The 19,792-nt window shown below is 40.0% G+C and overlaps 1 protein-coding gene across 1 annotated transcript in view; it reads right to left on the bottom strand.

Annotated features, from left to right (window-relative positions):
• LOC130914338 (transmembrane protein 266-like) overlaps nt 1-19,772 on the bottom strand; it is a 103,306-nt gene extending 83,534 nt beyond the window's left edge. The window contains exons 1-3 of the mRNA XM_057833442.1: nt 19,426-19,772; nt 19,147-19,361; nt 18,101-18,237 (exon numbers count right to left, since the gene is read on the bottom strand). Coding sequence (XP_057689425.1) covers nt 18,101-18,114 — 14 coding nt within the window. The 5' untranslated portion in view covers nt 18,115-18,237; nt 19,147-19,361; nt 19,426-19,772. The remainder of the gene's footprint in view (nt 1-18,100; nt 18,238-19,146; nt 19,362-19,425) is intronic.
• Between the last annotated feature and the right edge of the window lie 20 nt (nt 19,773-19,792).

Genomic DNA, 19,792 nt, shown 5'->3' on the forward strand with positions numbered 1-19,792 from the left:
GTGCTTTGCAAAAATAACAATGCAATTTAAAAAAACATATTAATGCTGCAAATGGTAACCATTCATATTCTTACAATAGTTGTTATCAGCTTTAAGTCCCCCCCCCCCCCCCCCCCCCCCCCCAAGTACCCAAAAGACTCTGTTTTCATGCTTTCATCTAAAATGATCCCTTTGGACAGTTTCCTTTTCTTCTTTGCCCGTGTTAACCATCAATCAACAGGCCCATTATTAAAAGACCACACTGATTTAAAATATTACATTATGAAATATTGTTATATTCAAGGATGACTGTATTGATAACGAACATCACTGCATTATACAGTCTAGTATAGGAATACCTTAGTCCTATTACAAGGCCACCAAAATGACATTTTAAAAACAAAATAAGGGTTTTAACTCATTGACTTCCAGCCTAGGTATCTATCGTATCCAAGAGAATGTGTTGTTGTAGTTAGTAAAGGATTTAAACTAAAAACATCCATTGACGGCAACAGATGTCCAGTCCATTTTGACTGGGAGCGAATAATCACTGCCAGCCCCTCCAAGTCAAAACTGATTGGACATCTATTGCTGTCAATGATAACAAAAGAGTTCAATACAAATTTGACCATGCCAATCAAAACCCACTCTTTTACAATCCGGTGAAATAAAGACAATGGCAGTGACTTAGAAGTAAAAGAAGGGAAAGATGGTCCAAAGACAAAGCAAGCTGTGGTTGTGCACAAAGGCAGCACGGATGAAAAAGATATTAATTATTCAGCCGGGCAACATGAAGAACACATTCTTATTCACTGCCGTGTCCTCGGGGCATTAACGCTGGGTCACTGAGGGTCACGCACAAACACCCACTCGGCACCGTGAAACGACTGAGCGCTCACACAGTTTAGCACCACCAGTGAAGTTGCCGGTCCGACGTTTGCTCGGAGGGACCGTAATAACTGGGGCGTGTCTTGCTTGAAGTGCAGCGCTCGCATACATTTGTGACCACTGTTTAATGCATTTTGAAACACTGGGCACTATTCACAAAGCATCAGAAGACAGACAGGGTGAGCTGAAGTTATTGTAGAAAAGCTTTAAACTATGCTGTATAATGGAAATTATGAGTGCAATTTCATAAAAATGTATACTATATAGACCTTACCAATATTAAAGCAGTTTGTAATTTAATGCTTCTAGTAGTAAGTGACAAGTTTTCTCACTACTGTTTTCATTGGAATTCCTCAAATTTATTCAACTTTGATTCCTTAAAAAAAAAAAAAAAAAAAGCTTTGAAATGACTGCTTTCAATTGTGCTTATTTCAGCAAATTCCAACGTTAGAGTTTGTTAAAGTACAAGATGAAGTTCTCCCAAAATAGTTGCTTCACCTCAAAATGGCCGTCTTCTTGCTCAACGTCTGGCAGGTGTTTCTGACACCTTTTTGAGTCTTGTTATGATACCTATAACTACAAAATTATAAACATTAAAAAAAAAAAAAAAAAAAAAAAGAAGATAAATTATTTTAATGGAGCAAGTGCTTGTGTCTTTTATAGGCTAACACTTGTATTGTTTTATTACTGATTCAGGATCATCTTTAATTGTCAAAAATAATGGTAAACAACTCAAGACACCAGTGGCGCTACACTGAAAACATCCCAGCAAAATGTTAAAAAGATGAATGTCCAGTATGTGCAACAAATCTTGAAGTACAATCACATAATCCGCTTTCTGTCTTCCCCTGAGAATCTATCCATCCATCCATTTCTTCCCACTTATCCGAGGTCGGGGGCAGCAGCTTCAGCAGGGAAGCCCATACTTCCCTCTCCCCAGCCACTTAATCCAGCTCTTGGGGGATCCTAAGGCGCTCCCATACAAGTTGGGAGAAAGTCTTCCCAGCGTGTCCTGGGTCGGCCCCGCGGCCTCCTCCCAGTGGGACGTGCCCGGAATACCTCAACTCATCCTAATCAGATGCCCGAGCCACCTCATGTGGCTCCTCTCAATGCCGAGGAGCAGTGGCTGTACTCTGAGCCACTCCTGAATGACCGAAGTTCTCACCTTATCTCTAAGCACAAGCCCGTACACCCTCATTTCGGCCACTTGGATCAGGGCTCATGTTCTTTCGGTCACGACCCACAGCTTATGACCATAGGTGAGGGTAGGAGCATAGATCTACCGGTAAACAGAGAGCTTCGCCTTTTGGCTCATCCTCATCTCTACTGACGCAGCACCAATCCCCTTGTCAATCTCACACTCCATTTTTCCGTCACTTGTGAACAAGACCCCGAGATACTTGAACTCCTACACTTGGGGAAGGACCTCATCCCTGACCCGGAGAGGGCATTCTACATTTTCCTGGTTGAGGACCATGGTCTCGGATTTGGAGGTGCTGATTCTAATCCCGACCGCTTCACTCTCGGTTGCGAACCGTCGCAGTGAGAGTTGAAGGTCACAGCTTGATGAAGCCAACACTGCAATAGTGTGGCCACCAAACAGGCAGTGACGTGCGGTCAGGGGAGGCAGAGCCTCACCGGTCATCATGACAAAAAAATAATTATAGCATCAAATTTATATTAATATTTGTCCATTGCTCTTTAGGTATGACTCATTTCAAACATTTTTTATAGTCAAAATCGCTGAATTTGCCTATTTCCTGTTCAAATAAAGAAATGAAACGAGAGGTGCAGCAGCAACGAGTAAAGCCTTACCTCTGAATGCGCAGTCCATAACAAACTGGGTTGACACATGGAATTGGAGCGTGCTGGTTGCCGTACATCTGCATGTCGCCATTATAATGTTTCCAGATACGTTTATTTGACCTGATTTTCCACAGTCTGGCTAATGTCTTTAACCCTTAAAGTTTAATGTTTGTTAGCGACATATTTAGTTTTGCTGATGGGAAATAAAACCGCAGTGAAAAGGCACAGGTTGCGGCAGATACAGGGTGACCCAAAAAAAAGTTTACACTGCCATAATACAACTTAAGTGCCATGTTTATTCATTTTAGAATTAGAATTAAATCACAAATTATACATTATTGTAAAGAACATGTACAGTACACTCTATTTTTCAATGTGTCCTCCCTTAAGTGTCACAACAGCCTCCAGGTGCCTGGGGAACGCTTGACAGGTCTTCTTTATGTAGGATGCTGTCATCTTTTCCCAAGATCTAACAATGGACCTCTCCAAGGCTGCCACAGAAGTTTGTGGCTTCTTACAGGTACTGTCCTCCACAGTTGCCCATATGCTATAATCCAGGGGATTGAGATCTGGACTCTGGGTGGCCACATATCACCTTGTCAATCAACTTTTTGGTCCCCACAGATCGGGCACTTCCAGACCCAGGTTTTCGTGAGGCTGTTCCAGTATCTTTCAGCTTCTTTTTAACTTTGTAGACTGCACATCTGGATATTCTCAGATTTGCTGCAATCTCAGTAGGTGTCAGACCTACAGCTAAAGTTTTCTTCATTTTCAGCAGAAGCACAGGAATTGTAGAGACGAGAGATTACCAGCTGCATTGAGTGACCTTAATGAATCACTTAAGCATGACAACCTATTTAGATATGTTTCAATGGCTTTTAAACAAGCAGTCAACTGAGTGTAAACGTTTTTTTTGGGTCACCCTGTAGTACTCTGCCGCACTGAAAGGGGGCGTACGTGAAACTGGACTTTCCGTCAAAAGTGGACGCGATTAACAACACCGGAGCTAAAAGGTTTGCTTCAAACTACGGGACAGAAGATAACTCGCGCTTTTCAAACGGACTGGTACACCCGAAAAGACTGGCTATGTGGCTGTCCTTCAAAAAATCGCCTTTGCTGCTTTCCCTGCCTTTTATTCTCAACTTGTGCCAATGTCTGGACTAACACGAGATATTGTGACATTAAAAAACTACCACGAAGCCTCAGCAAACATGAGAGCTCGACCACTCATATTCAAAGCCTGATTGCTTTAAAAACTTTTGGAAGCTCAAGGATCAATTTGGCTTTGACGAACAGCGGAAGCTCAACGGTAGCATCCACAATGCCAAGGTAAAGGAAATTCAAAAGAGTTTGAAAGACCTCATTAATGCAACCTGCATCCTAGCTAAACAGGAGTTAACATTTCGTGGTAACAATGAGCGTGTAAGCTCTGCTAAACGTGGCATATATGTAGAAAGATTACATGGTTTTGCTGAGAAAGATGAAAGGTTAGCTAGACATGTGGACACATCCACTGTGTTTTCTGGCTTGTCAAATAGAACACAGAACGATCTAATTGAAGCAATCATCTCCATTGAGGCGGAGAGATTTTATAAAGTAAAGGAAAATAAGGAGGACTTTTACAAAAAGGACGTAGGTTTGCATAGGGACGGTAGGGACATAACACTACCAACTTCTCAGGATGCTAAAATTGTCCCCACCAACTTTTAAGCAACCTTACCTTTTTTGCATGATATAATGTTCAGTTATATAGAGAATTTAGATCTTTCAATAGTTCCATATGTTGTAAGGATAGAATTGACCCTACCATTATTAAGTGAATTATTTTCATTATGTTTATGTTTGCTAATAAAAACCAGACATTTATTCAGGAAGTTTTCAAAATGTTTCTTTAGTATTTTTTGAAAACAAAGGTTTGAATCGAACAGTGTATCAACTGAACCAATGCACCTAAAAGTTATTATCAGTAGATAAGGATTTATTTTGCATTGATCATTTTGCCTATTTGGTTCATATACATGAGAAATGTGGCCCTTTGCCCCCTTCATCCAATCTGTTTGGTCTTATTAATGTCCCGTCCCCAGCAAAAAGTGTACCTACATGCAGGTTATGCTGTTATATCATCCCTACGAATGTTGAGACCAAACCTATGCCCTTCCAAAGTAACGGCGGTTTTTGTGGTGAAGGACAGGCGCAAGACCACAAACAGTTTTCATTTCAATCTTATAAAAATTTTTTTTTTTTTTTAAAGAGCTTAGACTAAGAAAAATACAATATAATATTTAAAAACTAAATTTTGGCCTTAAATAAAATATTCTTTGTTTTTCTTTTCACACTTTTTGTTTAGCAATCTGCAATAAATTGATTAAAGTATCAGAATTAAAAGTTTTAAAAACAACTGAATATTTCACTAAAGGTCAGAATTGAATTCTGTGGTTTTGTACACCACTCTTTACTCTCATTTATGTTGCAAGAATGATAGAATTGCGACGGCCAACACATTGAGGGTGTAGAGCAAATGCATGTTATTTTCTTACTTTTACGTATCGATAATATGTACCGTGTGTGCGTGTTTTGTGAATAATGCTGATGATATATGAAATAACCAGTAGCCAATTGAATAAGCTACCCTTTTTGGTTTATATATTTGGAAATCTGACACTAAAGGAGTCAGTGCCTCACCAACCATGAACCTCATCGCACGTCACTGCAAACAGGACCCCCTCAACGCCTCAGCTGCGCCTAGATATTCTGTCCATTAAAGTTATGAACAGAACCGGTGACATAGGGAGGCGGAATCCAATCCTCACTAGAAACTGATCCAACTTACAACTGGCCACACGGACCAAACTCTGACACCGGCCATACAGGAGCCAGACCCCCTGTATCAGGGATTCCGATACCCCATACTCCTGGAGCACCCCCTACAGGACTCCCCGGGACAGATGGTCGAACTCCCTCTCCAAGTCCACAAAACACGTAGACTGGTTGGGTGAATACCAATGACCCCCCCGAAGAGCCCTGCTGAGGGTACAGAGCTGATCCACTGTTCCGCGGCCAGACGAACACCACACTGTTCCCCCTGAATCTCAGATTCGACTTCGCGACGGACTCCTGAGTAAACCTTCCCAGGAAGGCTGAGGAGTGTGATCCCCCTATAATTCGAACAGACGCTCTCGTCCCCCTTTTTAAAAAGAGGGACCACCACCCCGGTCTGCCAATTCAGAAGTACTGTGCCTGATGTCCACATGATGTTGCAGAGGCGTGTCAACCAAGACAACGGGGGATGCTTGCAGTCATACCTGGTTCTAGGCTTTATTATTTTTTAAGAAGTTGTATTTTTTTATTTTTTTGCCTCAGTGACCACGAGATCCACGTTTTGCTTGGATAGCCGGTACCCATCAGCTGCCTCTGGAGTCCCACAGACTAAAAGGGCATGATAGGACTCCTTGTTCTGCTTGACGGGATCCATCAGCGCTGGTGTCCACCGGCAGGTTCTGGGATTGCCGCTATGACAGGCACCAGCCACCTTGCGGCCGCAGTTCAGATTGGCAGCCTCAGTAACAGAGGCGCAGAACATGGTCAACTTGGACTCAATGTCCCCCACCTCTCCCTGGACATGGGTGAAGCTCTGCCATGAATGGAAGTTGAAACTCCTCCAGACAGGGGAATCTGCCAGGCATTCCCAGAAAACCCTCACAAAACATTTGGGTCTGTCGGGCCGAACCAACATCTTCCCCCACCATCAAAGCCAAGTCACCACCAGGTGGTGATCAGTTGACAGCTCCGCCCTTCTCTTCACCCGAGTGTCCAAGACATGCGGCCACAAGTCAGATGACACAACTACAAAGTCAATCTTCGAACTGCGACCTAAGGTGTCCTGGTGCCAAGTGCACATATGGACACCTTTATGCTTAAACATGGTGTTCATTATTAACAGGGGGCCATTCTTCCCAATCACGACCCTCCAGGTCTCACTGTCATTGCCCACGTAAGCATTGAAGTCCCGATCAGAACGAGGGAGTCCCCAGAAGGAGAACTCTCCAGAACCCCTTCTAGGACTCCAAAAAGGGTGAATACTCTGAGCTGCCGTTTGGTGCATAAGCACAAACAACACTCGGGACCTGTCCCCCCAGCCGAAGGTGGAAGTAGGCTACCCTCTCGTCTACCCGGTTGAACCCTAATGTACAGGCGGCGAGTCGGAGGGCAATAATAAATATGCCCACACCTACTCATCGCCTCTTGCCGTGGGGAACTCCAGAGTAAAAGAGTGTCCAACCCCCCTTAAGAAGGCTGGTACCAGAGCCGCAGCCATGTGTGGAAGTGAGCCCAACTAATTCAAGTCAGAACTTCTCAACCTCATGCTCTAGCTCGGGCTCCTTCCCGACCAGAGAGGTGACATTCCACGTTCCAAGAACCAGCTTCTGCAGCCAGGAATCGGACCGCAAAGGACCCCTCCTTTGGCTGCCACCTAACTGCCTGAGTACCCGACTTCCTTGGTCCCTCCCACAGGTGGTAAGCCCATGGGAAGCAGAACCCACGTTACCTCTTCGGGCTGTACCTGGCCGGACCCCATGTGTGCAGGCCCGGACAAGAAGCGCTTGCCACCGTTCCCCACCTCCAGGCCTGGCTCCAAAGAGGAGCCGCGGTGACCCACGTCCGGGTGAGGAACAACTAGATTCAATTTTGGTGTTCGTTATAAGAGGTCTTTTGAGCCATTCTTTGTCTGGTCCCTCACCTGAGTGTATGTGCTACAAATGTTGAAGTACAATCACATAGTCCGCTTTCTATCTTCCCCTGACAATTAGAATTAGAATGAGTAACGTGACACAGCTAAACTGCAAAAACTGCGCTGCGTTGAACACATATTTTGGAAACGAGACAGGTTGACAACATAACAAAGATCTACTGTATTGTCTTCTCTAAGGAGACATCTAAAGTGAGAGGAACCTGAGACCACCATCATAAGTGACCACTGCAGTGACCACTGCAGTAAAGTTTAGACTGAATTAGAACATTGCAGCTAGCAGAAAAAGAAAATACAATAACAGAGCAACAGGTTAAGATAGTGTTATTTATGTTATTGTTGTCGTTTTCCATGATTATATTTCCTAATATGTAACAATGACAAATGTAATTAACCAATGAGAGGCCTGAAATGGTTTACAGGTAGTCTATAGAACATCACCTATATAAACACTGTGCACCATGTTCCATTTTTGTCTCTCTCATGTTATGAATTAGCTTAACACAGTGGTTGGGAAGCCACATAGAGGCCAGTGGGCCTACAAGACCCAGTTGTGCAAAAGCTGAGCACGGAGGTGGATACAAATGCTGCACGCGGCCCCAGACTGACTCTGTGTGTGTATGAGTGCGATTAAGTGTGCGTGTGCGTTGTATTTTTAGACCGAAGCAGATGCTGGTGTATCAAGTCTGTCATGACGTCATTGCCTCTCCCTTTGTCAGCTGAGTGGATCCCCACTCGCCTTCAAACATCAAAGGAAGTCAGGCAAAGGGGTGGGAGGCGAGCATGTCAGGGGTTATGCAACAAGCTCAGGGGGGCAACAAACAAAAAGAGGAGAGCTCTGAGCAGTAAAAGAGGGGAAATGGTGCTGAAAGACAGGGAGGGTTGCATGTGAAAAGTGGAGGTAATAAATGAATGGGAGGGAGGTGTAGATTGGAAAGGAGAAGATGGATGGCGGGAGAGACGGAAGGATGAGGGCAATGAAAAGAGATGATGAGGAACCATAAAGATGGGGCAGCCACATTCTGTTCAAGTCAGCCTTTTTCACATTTATTTCAGCTACAATTCACTATGAAATAATTCAAAAAAGCAGATAGAAGCAACACATTTCTGCAAATAGTTTGTGGGGGAATTTATTTGCTCAACTGCAGCAGAATGCGTATGTCAGGAAGGAGGCCTTTATCTCTAAAAAAATGTTGTTTATTTATTTAGGTATTCATTTATTTATTACATTTTATTTAAATAATCAATTCATTTTCAACAACACTGGTCCCCATAAAGGTCATGTGTGAGCTGGAGCTATCCTTAGTGTTTTGTTCAAGGCCACACATTCCGAGACCAAGACTTGCCTGTGACCAGAACCCACGGAAACATAGACAAGACCAAGACTTTTGGGAATCGAGACAGACAAGCCAACCAAGACCATAAAATTTAAAAATGAAAAAATATATGGCTGAAAACACAGACAAGACTGAAAAAGCAGTTTCTGCTCTTGCACTCCTCTTTAAAAGAAACTGCTGTATTTTAAGCCAAAACAACTGCTGTGTTTGATTGAACAATATGTCTATATGCTGCCATAACAGATTCATGGCGCATTAAGCCCCCGAACTATTTTTAATTTGCCCGTTTTACCCTGGAAACCCCCGTTTACAGACGTCGCGCAACCGTTTTTGTTTCAACCCAGCCATGAAAACAAAGTAATCATATTTATTATTCAAAATGTCTGTCATTTTTAGCTTAGAATCATTAATTGATGTCTAATATTTTGTTTAAAAAAATGACTTTAAAAAATTATTCACTCACATATTTTAAACTTTTAAACAAATTACGTCACAATGAAAAAACTGGCGTCTGTAAAGGAGTCACGGATATCTACCTCATAACTATCGCTAAATTGTATTTTTCTGTTACTGTCGCATTTTCCCCGATATGTTAGATGATAAATAATCGATACAAACAAGGAAAAATTGGAAGAAAAAAAAAAAAAAAAAACACTTAAAATGGTAAATATATGAAAAAGAAAATCTCAAACACTCCTTGATGTCTGCGATTTCTGCATCGCGACCCTTGTTATATGACCATGTTTCACCCATAAAATCCCCCAAAAATCCAGCTGTGGCCATCCAAAGCTGTGTCTTGACACTCGGTGATACATCCTACATGGAGTTTTTGGATCGAAACAAGGTAAGTACTCGATGATATCTCGTTAAAGTCATGGCGTCTGTAATTCTGCTCTCGTGTGCTTTCACCTCCAGATAGTGTTTTGCTGATTAAAAAACTTTTTTTTTTTAAATGCCCTCCTGTTCAAAATTTTTTCCACCCAGAAAATTGAGATTTTAAGCTTTCCAATGATGTATCACACGAGCATATCGGACAATTTTGAAATTTGGCCAAATTGGGGGTCTCAGACCGGAACATCAAGTCACCTGAGTGTTTTCCACCATATATATTTGTGTAGCAGTCATTCATAGGGGTTGTGGTATGTTAATAATACAAAAATTAAATGTGTTTTTTTTTCCATATATATATTTTTTCCTTAAAATCGCATTCATGAAGTTGCAGTGCTTAATTTAACAGAAAATCTGAGACCGAGACAAGATTATGATGTGCAAAATGGGGTCCTGAGAGCATAGTCTTGAGCGTTACAATACCTATCCTATTTGACTAGTCAATCTCAGCACACAACATAGACAACTACTACCACTTAACCACCAACCAACCAACCATTCGCAGGGAATTATATATAGAGAGAAAAAGGTAGCAAAACAACCTATAATCTATCTTTTTGGAATGTGAACAACCTGGAGAAAACTCATGAGTGAGTACGCAGAGTGAACAAGCAACAACCTCACAGGAAGACTGAAACGCAAATCCAAACTAATGACGTTCAAATTGTGAGGCGATTGCGACGAGTCGGCCACAGTGCCGCCTTACAGTCAAGTCTATCTAATAATTTAACTGAACTTTGTCTCATCTTCCATTTCCGCATGCCCCCAAAATATTCACAGTACATTGTTTCAAATCCATTATTTTTAGCTTTCTCTCCTCATTCCTCCTTCTTTAGACAAGAGGGATTTGAATTGTGATGACAGAGCGCACCGAGTGACCTGAAACATTCAGACGAGAGGCACGCTACATAACTGAATGACAGACGGATAGACAGGCGTTCCTTTAGGAAGGGACACACAGGTACACTGGTGATGGATAGATGCGTGTGCATGCACACCCCCACACATGCATACACACAGGCTTTATTAAAACATACAGCGATAATGTCAACGCTGAAAGCCTTTTGATTTAATCGGAGGGACCGTAAACTCTTCAAGGTCATCACAGTCTCTGAAGGGAAGTGTGCAGTTGTTAAAGAGCCGTTAAACACGTCCTTTTTATCATTTTGCTTAAAAATTAATGGGGAGAATAGGTGTTAACTTTATACATGCTAGACAATTTCAAATCATGCTGAAATGTAACATTTCAGAAGTTTTTTAGTGGCGCATATTTGCCATGTCCTGGCATGTAGGTTTGCTGGCCAGCTAGCTAGAATCAGCAGGCATTCAATGACTAAAATTGCAATATTGCAGCAAAAAGTGTACGTTCTACTATTTTTTTTCATATTATATCAATTAACTTCAATAGATTTTGCATTTTGAATCTTATATTCAAGATGTTATATCATTTTACAAAGTAGGATGTCAATACAAAATGGATTATCCCACTTACATGGCCAAATTTTAAATACAGCATGTTCACACACACACACACACACACACACACACATATATATATATATATATGTGGCAGAAAACACTCAGGTGACTTGAAGTTCTGCTCTGAGACCCACAATTTGGCCAAATTTCAAAATTGTCCGATATGCATGTGTGATACATCATTGGAAAGCTTAAAATCTCAATTTTCTGGCGGAAGAAAAATTTTGGACAGGGGGACGTTTTTTTTTTTTTTTTTTTTAAGTTTTTTAAACAGCAAAACCCTATCTGGAGGTGAGAGCACGCGAGAGCAGAATTACAGACGCCATGACTTTAACGAATTATTATCGCGTACTTACCTTGTTTTGATCTTAGAACTCCATGTAGCATGTATCACTGAGTTTCAAGACACAGCTGTGAATGGCCACAGCTGGATTTTTGGGGAATTTTATGGGTAAAACATGGTAATATAACAAGGGTCGCGATGCAGAAATCGCAGACATCAAAGAGTGGTCGAGATGTTCTGTTTCATATATTTACCCTTTTAAATGTTTTTTTATTATTTTTCTTTGTTTGGATCGATTATTTAATATCTAACATATCGGGGAAAATGCGAAAGTAACAAAAAAAAAAATACAATTAAGCGATAGTTATGAGGCAGATATCCGTGACTTTTTTACAGACACCAATTTTTTCATTTTGATGTAATTTATTTAAAAGTTTAAAATATGCGAGTGAATAATTTTTTAAAGTCGTTTTTTTTTTTTTTTTTTTTTTTAAACGAAATATTGGACAATGAATAATGATTCAAAGCTAAAAATGACAGACATTTTGAATAATAAATATAATTAATTACCGCCGTTTTATGGCTGGGTTGAAACAAAAGCGGTTGCGCGACGTCTGTAAACGTCAAGGGTAAAACGGACAAATTAAAAATAGTTTGGGGACTTAATGAATCTGCTATGACAGCATATAGACATATTGTTTTATCAGACACAACAGTTTTTTTACTTAAAATACCGAAGTTTTTATTTTATAGAGGGGTGCGAGAGCAGAAACTGCTTTTTCAGTCTTGTCTGTGTTTTCCGCCATATATATGTAGCTTTGTCAGGCAGGATACAGAATTTTGCTCTGTAGCTGGACTTGCCATGCTTGTACAGTATTTGTAGGACCGCAGGGAGGCACTGACCGCAAAAAGATCAGAGATTGAATCATTTGGAATTTGGCAAATAACTTCAAGGGTGGGGATTGTCCAGAATTGGCAAATCATCCCAAACCAGATGAGAGGAGAAAAAAATAAGACAAAGTGGCTGATGTGAGTTCTATATTATTTTTCAGAGGGTTTTTTTCCCTCTTAGTTAATGAAAAGCGCATTGGACGTTATTGCAGGCTTGTCTCAAGAGCTGCCGCCCTCATCCCAATTTGATGGGATTATTTCCCGCAGCGAAAGGACCTCACATTTCTTTGAAGATACACAAAAACAAATTTACCCGAGGCCGGGATGCTTTTGACTCAAACACCAAATGCAATATGTATTGAGCAATTCAACTAAATTGATATTGAAGGAAAAACAAGAGGTTCTGCAGACACCAACTTTTTATTGTCTGTTCAGCAAGTTTTCCGTGTAGACTATGCCGCCTATACTTGTGTATACGCAACAACAAACACATGCGTGAAAATAAATGAGAAAATACTATATAACGGGATGCAGGATGGGAAACTACCTTCTCTGTATGGCTGTCTGAATAAATGAAAAGGGGAATCTTGCTGTGTGTGGCATATACATGATCATGGCATACAGTAAGAAAAATATCTGGGCTTGAAATTTTTATTTTCATGGATCTGTGGGGGGTTTCACTGATTTTTTTATTCCACAAAGTATAAGCATCCGATTATTTTAAAACTGATTTAATAAATATTACCAGTATTAATTTTATTTGTCATTGTACATTCTGATGTGTTTAAGTGGTTTGACAAAATATTTATTTTAATAACTCACAAGGTGACATCCCCAAAATTCCTCTTCAAAAATGGTTCCTCAATTCCAACTCATGTTAAATAGTTTGTGCACTCTTGTGAACTTATATCACATCTTTTTTTATTTTATTTTATATAAGCTCCTCTCTCAAAAACACATTATTTGAATTGTAGAAGCGAAAGGTCACACAAAGGCAAAACAAGTTTTGATATAATTCATTTTAGTCTCATTTTTTTCTGTGAAAAACAACCTGACATATTAACAGGGGTGTGTAGACTTTTTATATCAAGTGTGTATAATTTAAACCGAGTGCATTCTCAGAAAAAATAAAAAATAAAACAAAATTAGCGTTCTAGCCAATGTGTATTTTATTGGGGATTTCACAGTAATTATTTCATTAAAACAAAAATATGTTTTACTTTTCTACCATTTTAATAACTGTTTTTGTGTTGCTTTAATGCAAAGTAAATAAGTAAATAAATAAAAAGTTCAGAACAAAAAATTGATTTATTTAATTGACTTTTTGTGTTGGACAGCAATAATAAATCATCTTTAATGTTTATGTTTGCCCAATCGACTGTGTGTGTTATTAAAGTTTTGATTGAGTTAATGTAAAATTAATGACAGAGCAGACAAAGGTAATGAAAGACACAATGTGAAATTGTTCACTTCACTGTGTAAAGGTTCCAACAAACATCTCTTACTGCTTTTTTTTTTTTTTTTTTTTTTTGCCTTCTTACATGCACATCATGACCTTTCTGAGACCCCAACGTTCTCTAAAGACAAGCAGCTTGGTAATTGCAAATACTCTGAACCACATTACCACATGTACACACTAACAAGTCCACACACACTCACTCATAGACATGCACACACATACATACACAGGCGGCAAAAAAGAAGTGATATTCAGAGGAGTGGAATCACCCCGAGGGAGGCAGATAAAATTAAATAGGGGACTGTAATATTGAGCGCCAGGTAGAAAAGGTCATTACGAGACAAAAGTTGCTCAGGGGATTTCAGCGGCCAAAACAGAAGGTCACGTAAGTAACTGCGAGGCAGAGCCACTGAAGAATATTCTTCATCGGGCGAGTGCGAATGTCTCGCTCGTGATGCCGGTCATCTTTTTCTGCAAATGAAGTACTATCCATGCATCTATTTTCTCTACCCTTTATCTTGTTAAGACTGACAGACTCAGACTACACTGATTAATAAAAAAGTATATGTGTGCACAGGCTTCTCACTATATTTTGTTTATCTAATATGACGAAAATGAAAAATAGCGCAACCCAAAAAAAAACATCTACCTACTTTGGCGACAGTTCAAAATGGCTTGAGGTGAACTCAGTGCACTAATACAAGTTTAAACTTTTATTGGACACTGTTCATGAATCATGAATACCCCCCCACCCGGACTCTCAGTAATATAAAACTAAGATCTACTATCCGATGAAAATCATTATAATAAAGACGCTGTAAAGTGGAGTTGCTGAACGAGGCACATCAGGTAGATAGTAGTAAATGGCAAAATGACTTGATAGATGCCTTACAGAAGGACTTTTGTCAGTAAAATTGAATTGGATAGGATTTGTATTAAAAAACGCGATGTGCTGAAAACATATTTATGAGTATTTATGAGTGTAAACACTTTTCATCTAGACCAGAGGATCAGTTCATTTAGAGTATGCAGAATTCAATCACAAATACCTGTACTGTATTTTTTGCCATAGCAAGCGGTTCTATCACCAGCTACACATCATCAACAACTGACTGTCAAATTAAAAAAATAATAAAACCTTTCCAATAAGTTGTGGATCCTGATTTTCCCCTTTTATAACTAACAGTTCTATAACAATGAAATCTCAATTAATTGCAATTTAATTCAATACAAGCAGCCACTGAATTGTATTATATTTTGCAAAAAGGGCTACTAGGCTAAACTTTAGCATAAACCCAAAAAACAAGAGAACTTAGAACTGAACTCTACCTTTCACCCCATTACTACAAAATGTAATCACCTTTTCAATTTTATATTACAATATATATACTGGACTGTCTCAGGAAATTAGAATACACAATATTCTAATTTCCTGACTGTCTCAGGAAATTAGAATATTGTGTATTCTAATTTCCTGAGACAGTCCTGTATATATACACAGGACTGTCTCAAAAAAATTAGAATATTGTGTATTCTAATTTCCTGAGACAGTCCAGTATATATATATATATATATATTTGACAATGATCCCTTTATTCGTTCTTGAGTTATCTTGAATACAAACAGACAGACATATGGGACCGAATAGGGATCCTCTGCTTCTATCTGTTTCACATAATGGCGGAGGTAAAAAAAATAATACAGTATGCAGTGTTATTTCATCTTAAATTTCAAAAATACGTTGTAGCTCCAAGTGGTTTATTTTTTGTGTGTAGCAGGTCCAAGTGGTTGTTTGAGCAGCCCCTGATCTAGATTGCATGCTAAACAGGCCAAAATTGTATAATTAATATTTCAGTGTGATTTAACAACAACCAACTTCAGTTAGTTAAATACAAAACTTGACTCTTCATCCAGTAAATTACTTTTGATTTGTTGCTGTTACTTAACCTTCATTACTGAAACTTCGCCTTTTTTGCCTTTAAATAACAATGATTTAATGAAGAAAAAAAAAGAAATTTATCCATGAATAAACCCTTCATTGAATCCATCAATGACAAGGGCAAATGTTCAAAAATAGCCTTTCACCACTTAGATTCAAACCTGGAAACATGGATAATTGTCAATACACTCATAAAGCATATTTTTGGAAAGCGATTGGAAGTCTCAGAGAGGACATGCAAACTCCACACATGATTCAAACATACATCCTCAGAACTGTAAACAGAGGTAAACATTGGACAATGTACAGGCTTGATAGAAATTCATTAATTAATTCTCTAAGGTTCTGGTCTTCTCAGTGCTTGCCTGCCTTTCTTACACCCACTCCTTCCACTCGCAAAGCTGCTCAGAATAAATCATTTGATTGGCTCGAGTCCTGTCACAATGCACGTCTGGGAATTTTCTCTGTGCGTATACTGTATCTACTGTAAATGTAATGACCTCAAAGTATCGCAGGTAAGAATAAGACTAACATACAACACATCCTCCCATATTGTACAACGTATTCATCAAAATATTTTACTATAGACAAGTGCATGTATCAAAAGGTAACCAGAGTGCCCAAATGAGGAAAAGTGTCTTATCTAAACACTGTCTTGGACAGACACTGTGGTTGTTGATACAGTACAGTTACAGTAGACATGTGCCAGTTACCAGTTTCCAGGGATACTGTGGTATGAAAACATCAAGGTTTCAAAACTGCGAAAATTTCCCGTCATACCGTGCTTATGGTATTTGGTATTTTTATGTCCCAAAAATGCAGGGAGAAATCCCTCGCTTGCAGCTGCAAGGCTCAACCCTCCCCCACCGGTTGTTGCTCAGTGTCAACGAGTCAGCTGCGCTACAGGATGGCTGGAGGTGGTGAAACTCCTGAACTTTTACCCCCTATCGAAGAAGACAAATTCGCTGTATGGGAATACTTTGGCTACAGAAAAGTTACAGACGGCAGCGATTTAAAGGAGGGGGCTAACCGACATGTAAAAAATGTTTGCGGAGGGTGGCTGCCGAGGAGGCAATACCTCCAATATGATTTTGAATTTATACAAAATTAAAGGTTAGTAAACACTGTCATGAACATTTCCCCCCCCAGCAACGAGAGTTAACTCTAGTGTGTTTAGTGTGCCTAGCGGTGGTAAAACGTGATGATTTTATCTCTCTGGCAACAGTCTATGTTGAGAAAGAGACCGTGTGCATAACGTAAACATGATACGAGTCATATACACGTGCTTTTTCAATTATTTTTTTTCTGATGGTAATTTTAATTTTATTTTTATTTTTTAATTCGAACTTAACATTATATTCATGTTCCAATTTTGCTAATATGTTTTGAAAAATAAAAATCCTGTTCAATGAATTTTTTTTAACCCAGATATCTCAAAGGAACACATTTTAAAGATATATTTGCAATACCGTGATACGGTAAAACCACGATATTTTGGCTTAAGGTTATCATACCATCAGAATTTCATAACGGCACATGCCTAGTCCAGAGTGTACCCCTAAACTCTTGCCCAAAGTCAAATGGGATAGTCCTTCGCTCACCTACGACCCTAGGACAAGCACTCAAGAAAATAGGCAGCACTAAGCATATTGCTCCCCACTCTTAAGCAACCTAAGTTGATTTCTAACTTCATGGCTTTGTGATCAGGTTTTAATGGAAGAATGGAAGGTTTCTGCAGATTCATACATATAGTAATATAGATTTTAACGTCCAAAAGTGAAGATGAGGCAAAAGACGGTGTGTCTCCTAAACCCTTGTGACTTTATTGGCAACCAAATTACAGTGTAAAGTGAAAGAAAAGCGCCAAAGCAGCAGAAAACATAAGGGGCTCACCTTGCCTGTCTTAGCATTTGTGTCAATATTGTGCAGAACTCAACATCATCAATATAAGAGCACATAGCTTGTGAGACGCAAAATAGTAGCTCCTTTATTGTTATGATCATCCCATTTTACCTCCTTTACGAGGATCAGACAGCTAGCTTATAGGTACTCATGGCTTACTAATGTTAAGTTCATAGTTGAAAGTAGTGTTTTCAACAACTTATGGATGTGATGTTATATTTGTGTTTTGTTTGGGTCTTTTTTACTACAATTATGTATATTCACTTGACAGGTTAAGAAACCATATTTGTTGACAAAAACAAAATGCCTAAATGATAAATTACTCATATATCACTAAGATATTAAATTGAGAATTACATGTACAGTATAGATTACTGTAGTATGAGCATGTCATTTTAGTGATGATTATTTGACGACATTAGATAGATGTGGAAAGGGCATGAAGCTTGCCACTTTGAAGAGCGACAGGATGAAAACGGACTGTGTAAGTACACTATCTTACCCAGCATTAGCCATGTCGTCTGGTGAGAGGGAGGAGAGGTGCGTGCTTGTTATTGCCACTTTTACACTCCTCTGTCCTTCTGTTCTCCAGTTGTAATTCACCTTCTTTACCGTGTATATGCAGCTTGCATGTTGAAACTGTTGGGCACAAAACAATGGTGTGATATACAGGGATATGAGAGAAAATAAAAAGTGGACAGTACATTGTATTTGTACAGCTTGACATGGCATTGGTTGGTAATAAACGCACTGTGATGGATGAGGTTAGCCTTACATTGGCAATACTCAATATGTTATAGTAGAGTTGTCTGTCATATTCTGACACAAGACCAGTATTGTCTGGCAAGTGTGGTTTTTCACTCAGCGGCCACAATTTGGCTACACTTGCACAATCCTTCCAACTAAGTAGTTGTATTAATACATAAATACCATGCAAAGATCATGCTCAGTTATTATAAACCCCTTCACTCATTCATTGTACTCACAGCGACTGCCATTGACGACTCTAGAAGCCCAACCCATTTTGACTGGGAGAGGCTGGCAACGAATGATTAACTCATTTGATTGATTTATTGTTTAAATAATTAATAATATTATTATAATTACGTCCTGGCATCCATTTATGGAGACATACAAAATATGATGTGGACGCCAGGTCTTTATTGGTTTTTTTTTTTTTTTTTAATTACCAAAAAGAGCCAGTTTCCCTATAAAGGGTTAAGACCAATAACTATAAAAAATACTTACATTTAGTACAAGGAGCAAAATCATTTATTGTGTGGGTAAAGTAGAGATGCTGAAAACCTGTACATCTCTGACAAAGTAAATTAAAGTTGACTTTTAGTACATGATGAAGGTCAATTCACTGGGTCGGTTGATAGAAGAAATAAACTAAATGTATGATTTAAATTACGTCGACATTTTGTGTCAAAACTTTTGACTATTTACTTCCTGGTTGAGGTTGTGGGCGCGTGGTGGTTGAAAATGTGTTTATTACCTCTAAACTATTAAAAGTGGAAGTTGCTGAAGGAAAAGGTGCTACCTTACCTGAGAAGGACTCACATGGCCGAACAGTGATGGGCTCCCCCGGATAAATCTCGGACGCGACAATCATCGTGGCACGGCATCGTAGTAAGAACTGAAGCTCGGTTCGGTACCACCACCGCCGGGGCCATGAGACGACACCGCGGCTCGGCGGAGGGCTTCCCCGGCGAGCTCAGCGGGGGTCCCGCGGAAGGGGGGGAGGGAGCAGGAACCAGGAGCTGTCCGAGTGCTGAGACAGTTATCCGGCTTGTTTCGACCACAGCAATGTGGGCGAACTCTCACCTCAGCGCCATAATAAAGCTATTCCACGATGATTCTTGTGACATTTGCATCGCTCCGGTCACGACGTAGGGGGAAAAAATGGACGAGGACTCGCCAAGTGTGCAACGAGCTGACGACTGTCGATGTTGGGGAGCCACGACTGTTTTGATTAGCTTAACCCCCCGCTAGGTCGCCCCTCTCCGTTGTCGCGAGCGTTTTTATGGTTTCCAAAAATAAAGATACTATGGGAGTAGGGGGGTTGCCTTCGCGGCAATTGGCTTAAACGTTTGTCACTCATCGGGATTAGCCAGCCGATGGTTAGCGCGCACATCAATCAATGGATGCTGACCATGTTACAAACTCGTTCTCCAGCGCGGGAGCTGAAAAA

This window comes from Corythoichthys intestinalis, chromosome 1, assembly GCF_030265065.1.
Source record: "Corythoichthys intestinalis isolate RoL2023-P3 chromosome 1, ASM3026506v1, whole genome shotgun sequence".
Lineage (NCBI taxonomy): Eukaryota > Metazoa > Chordata > Actinopteri > Syngnathiformes > Syngnathidae > Corythoichthys > Corythoichthys intestinalis.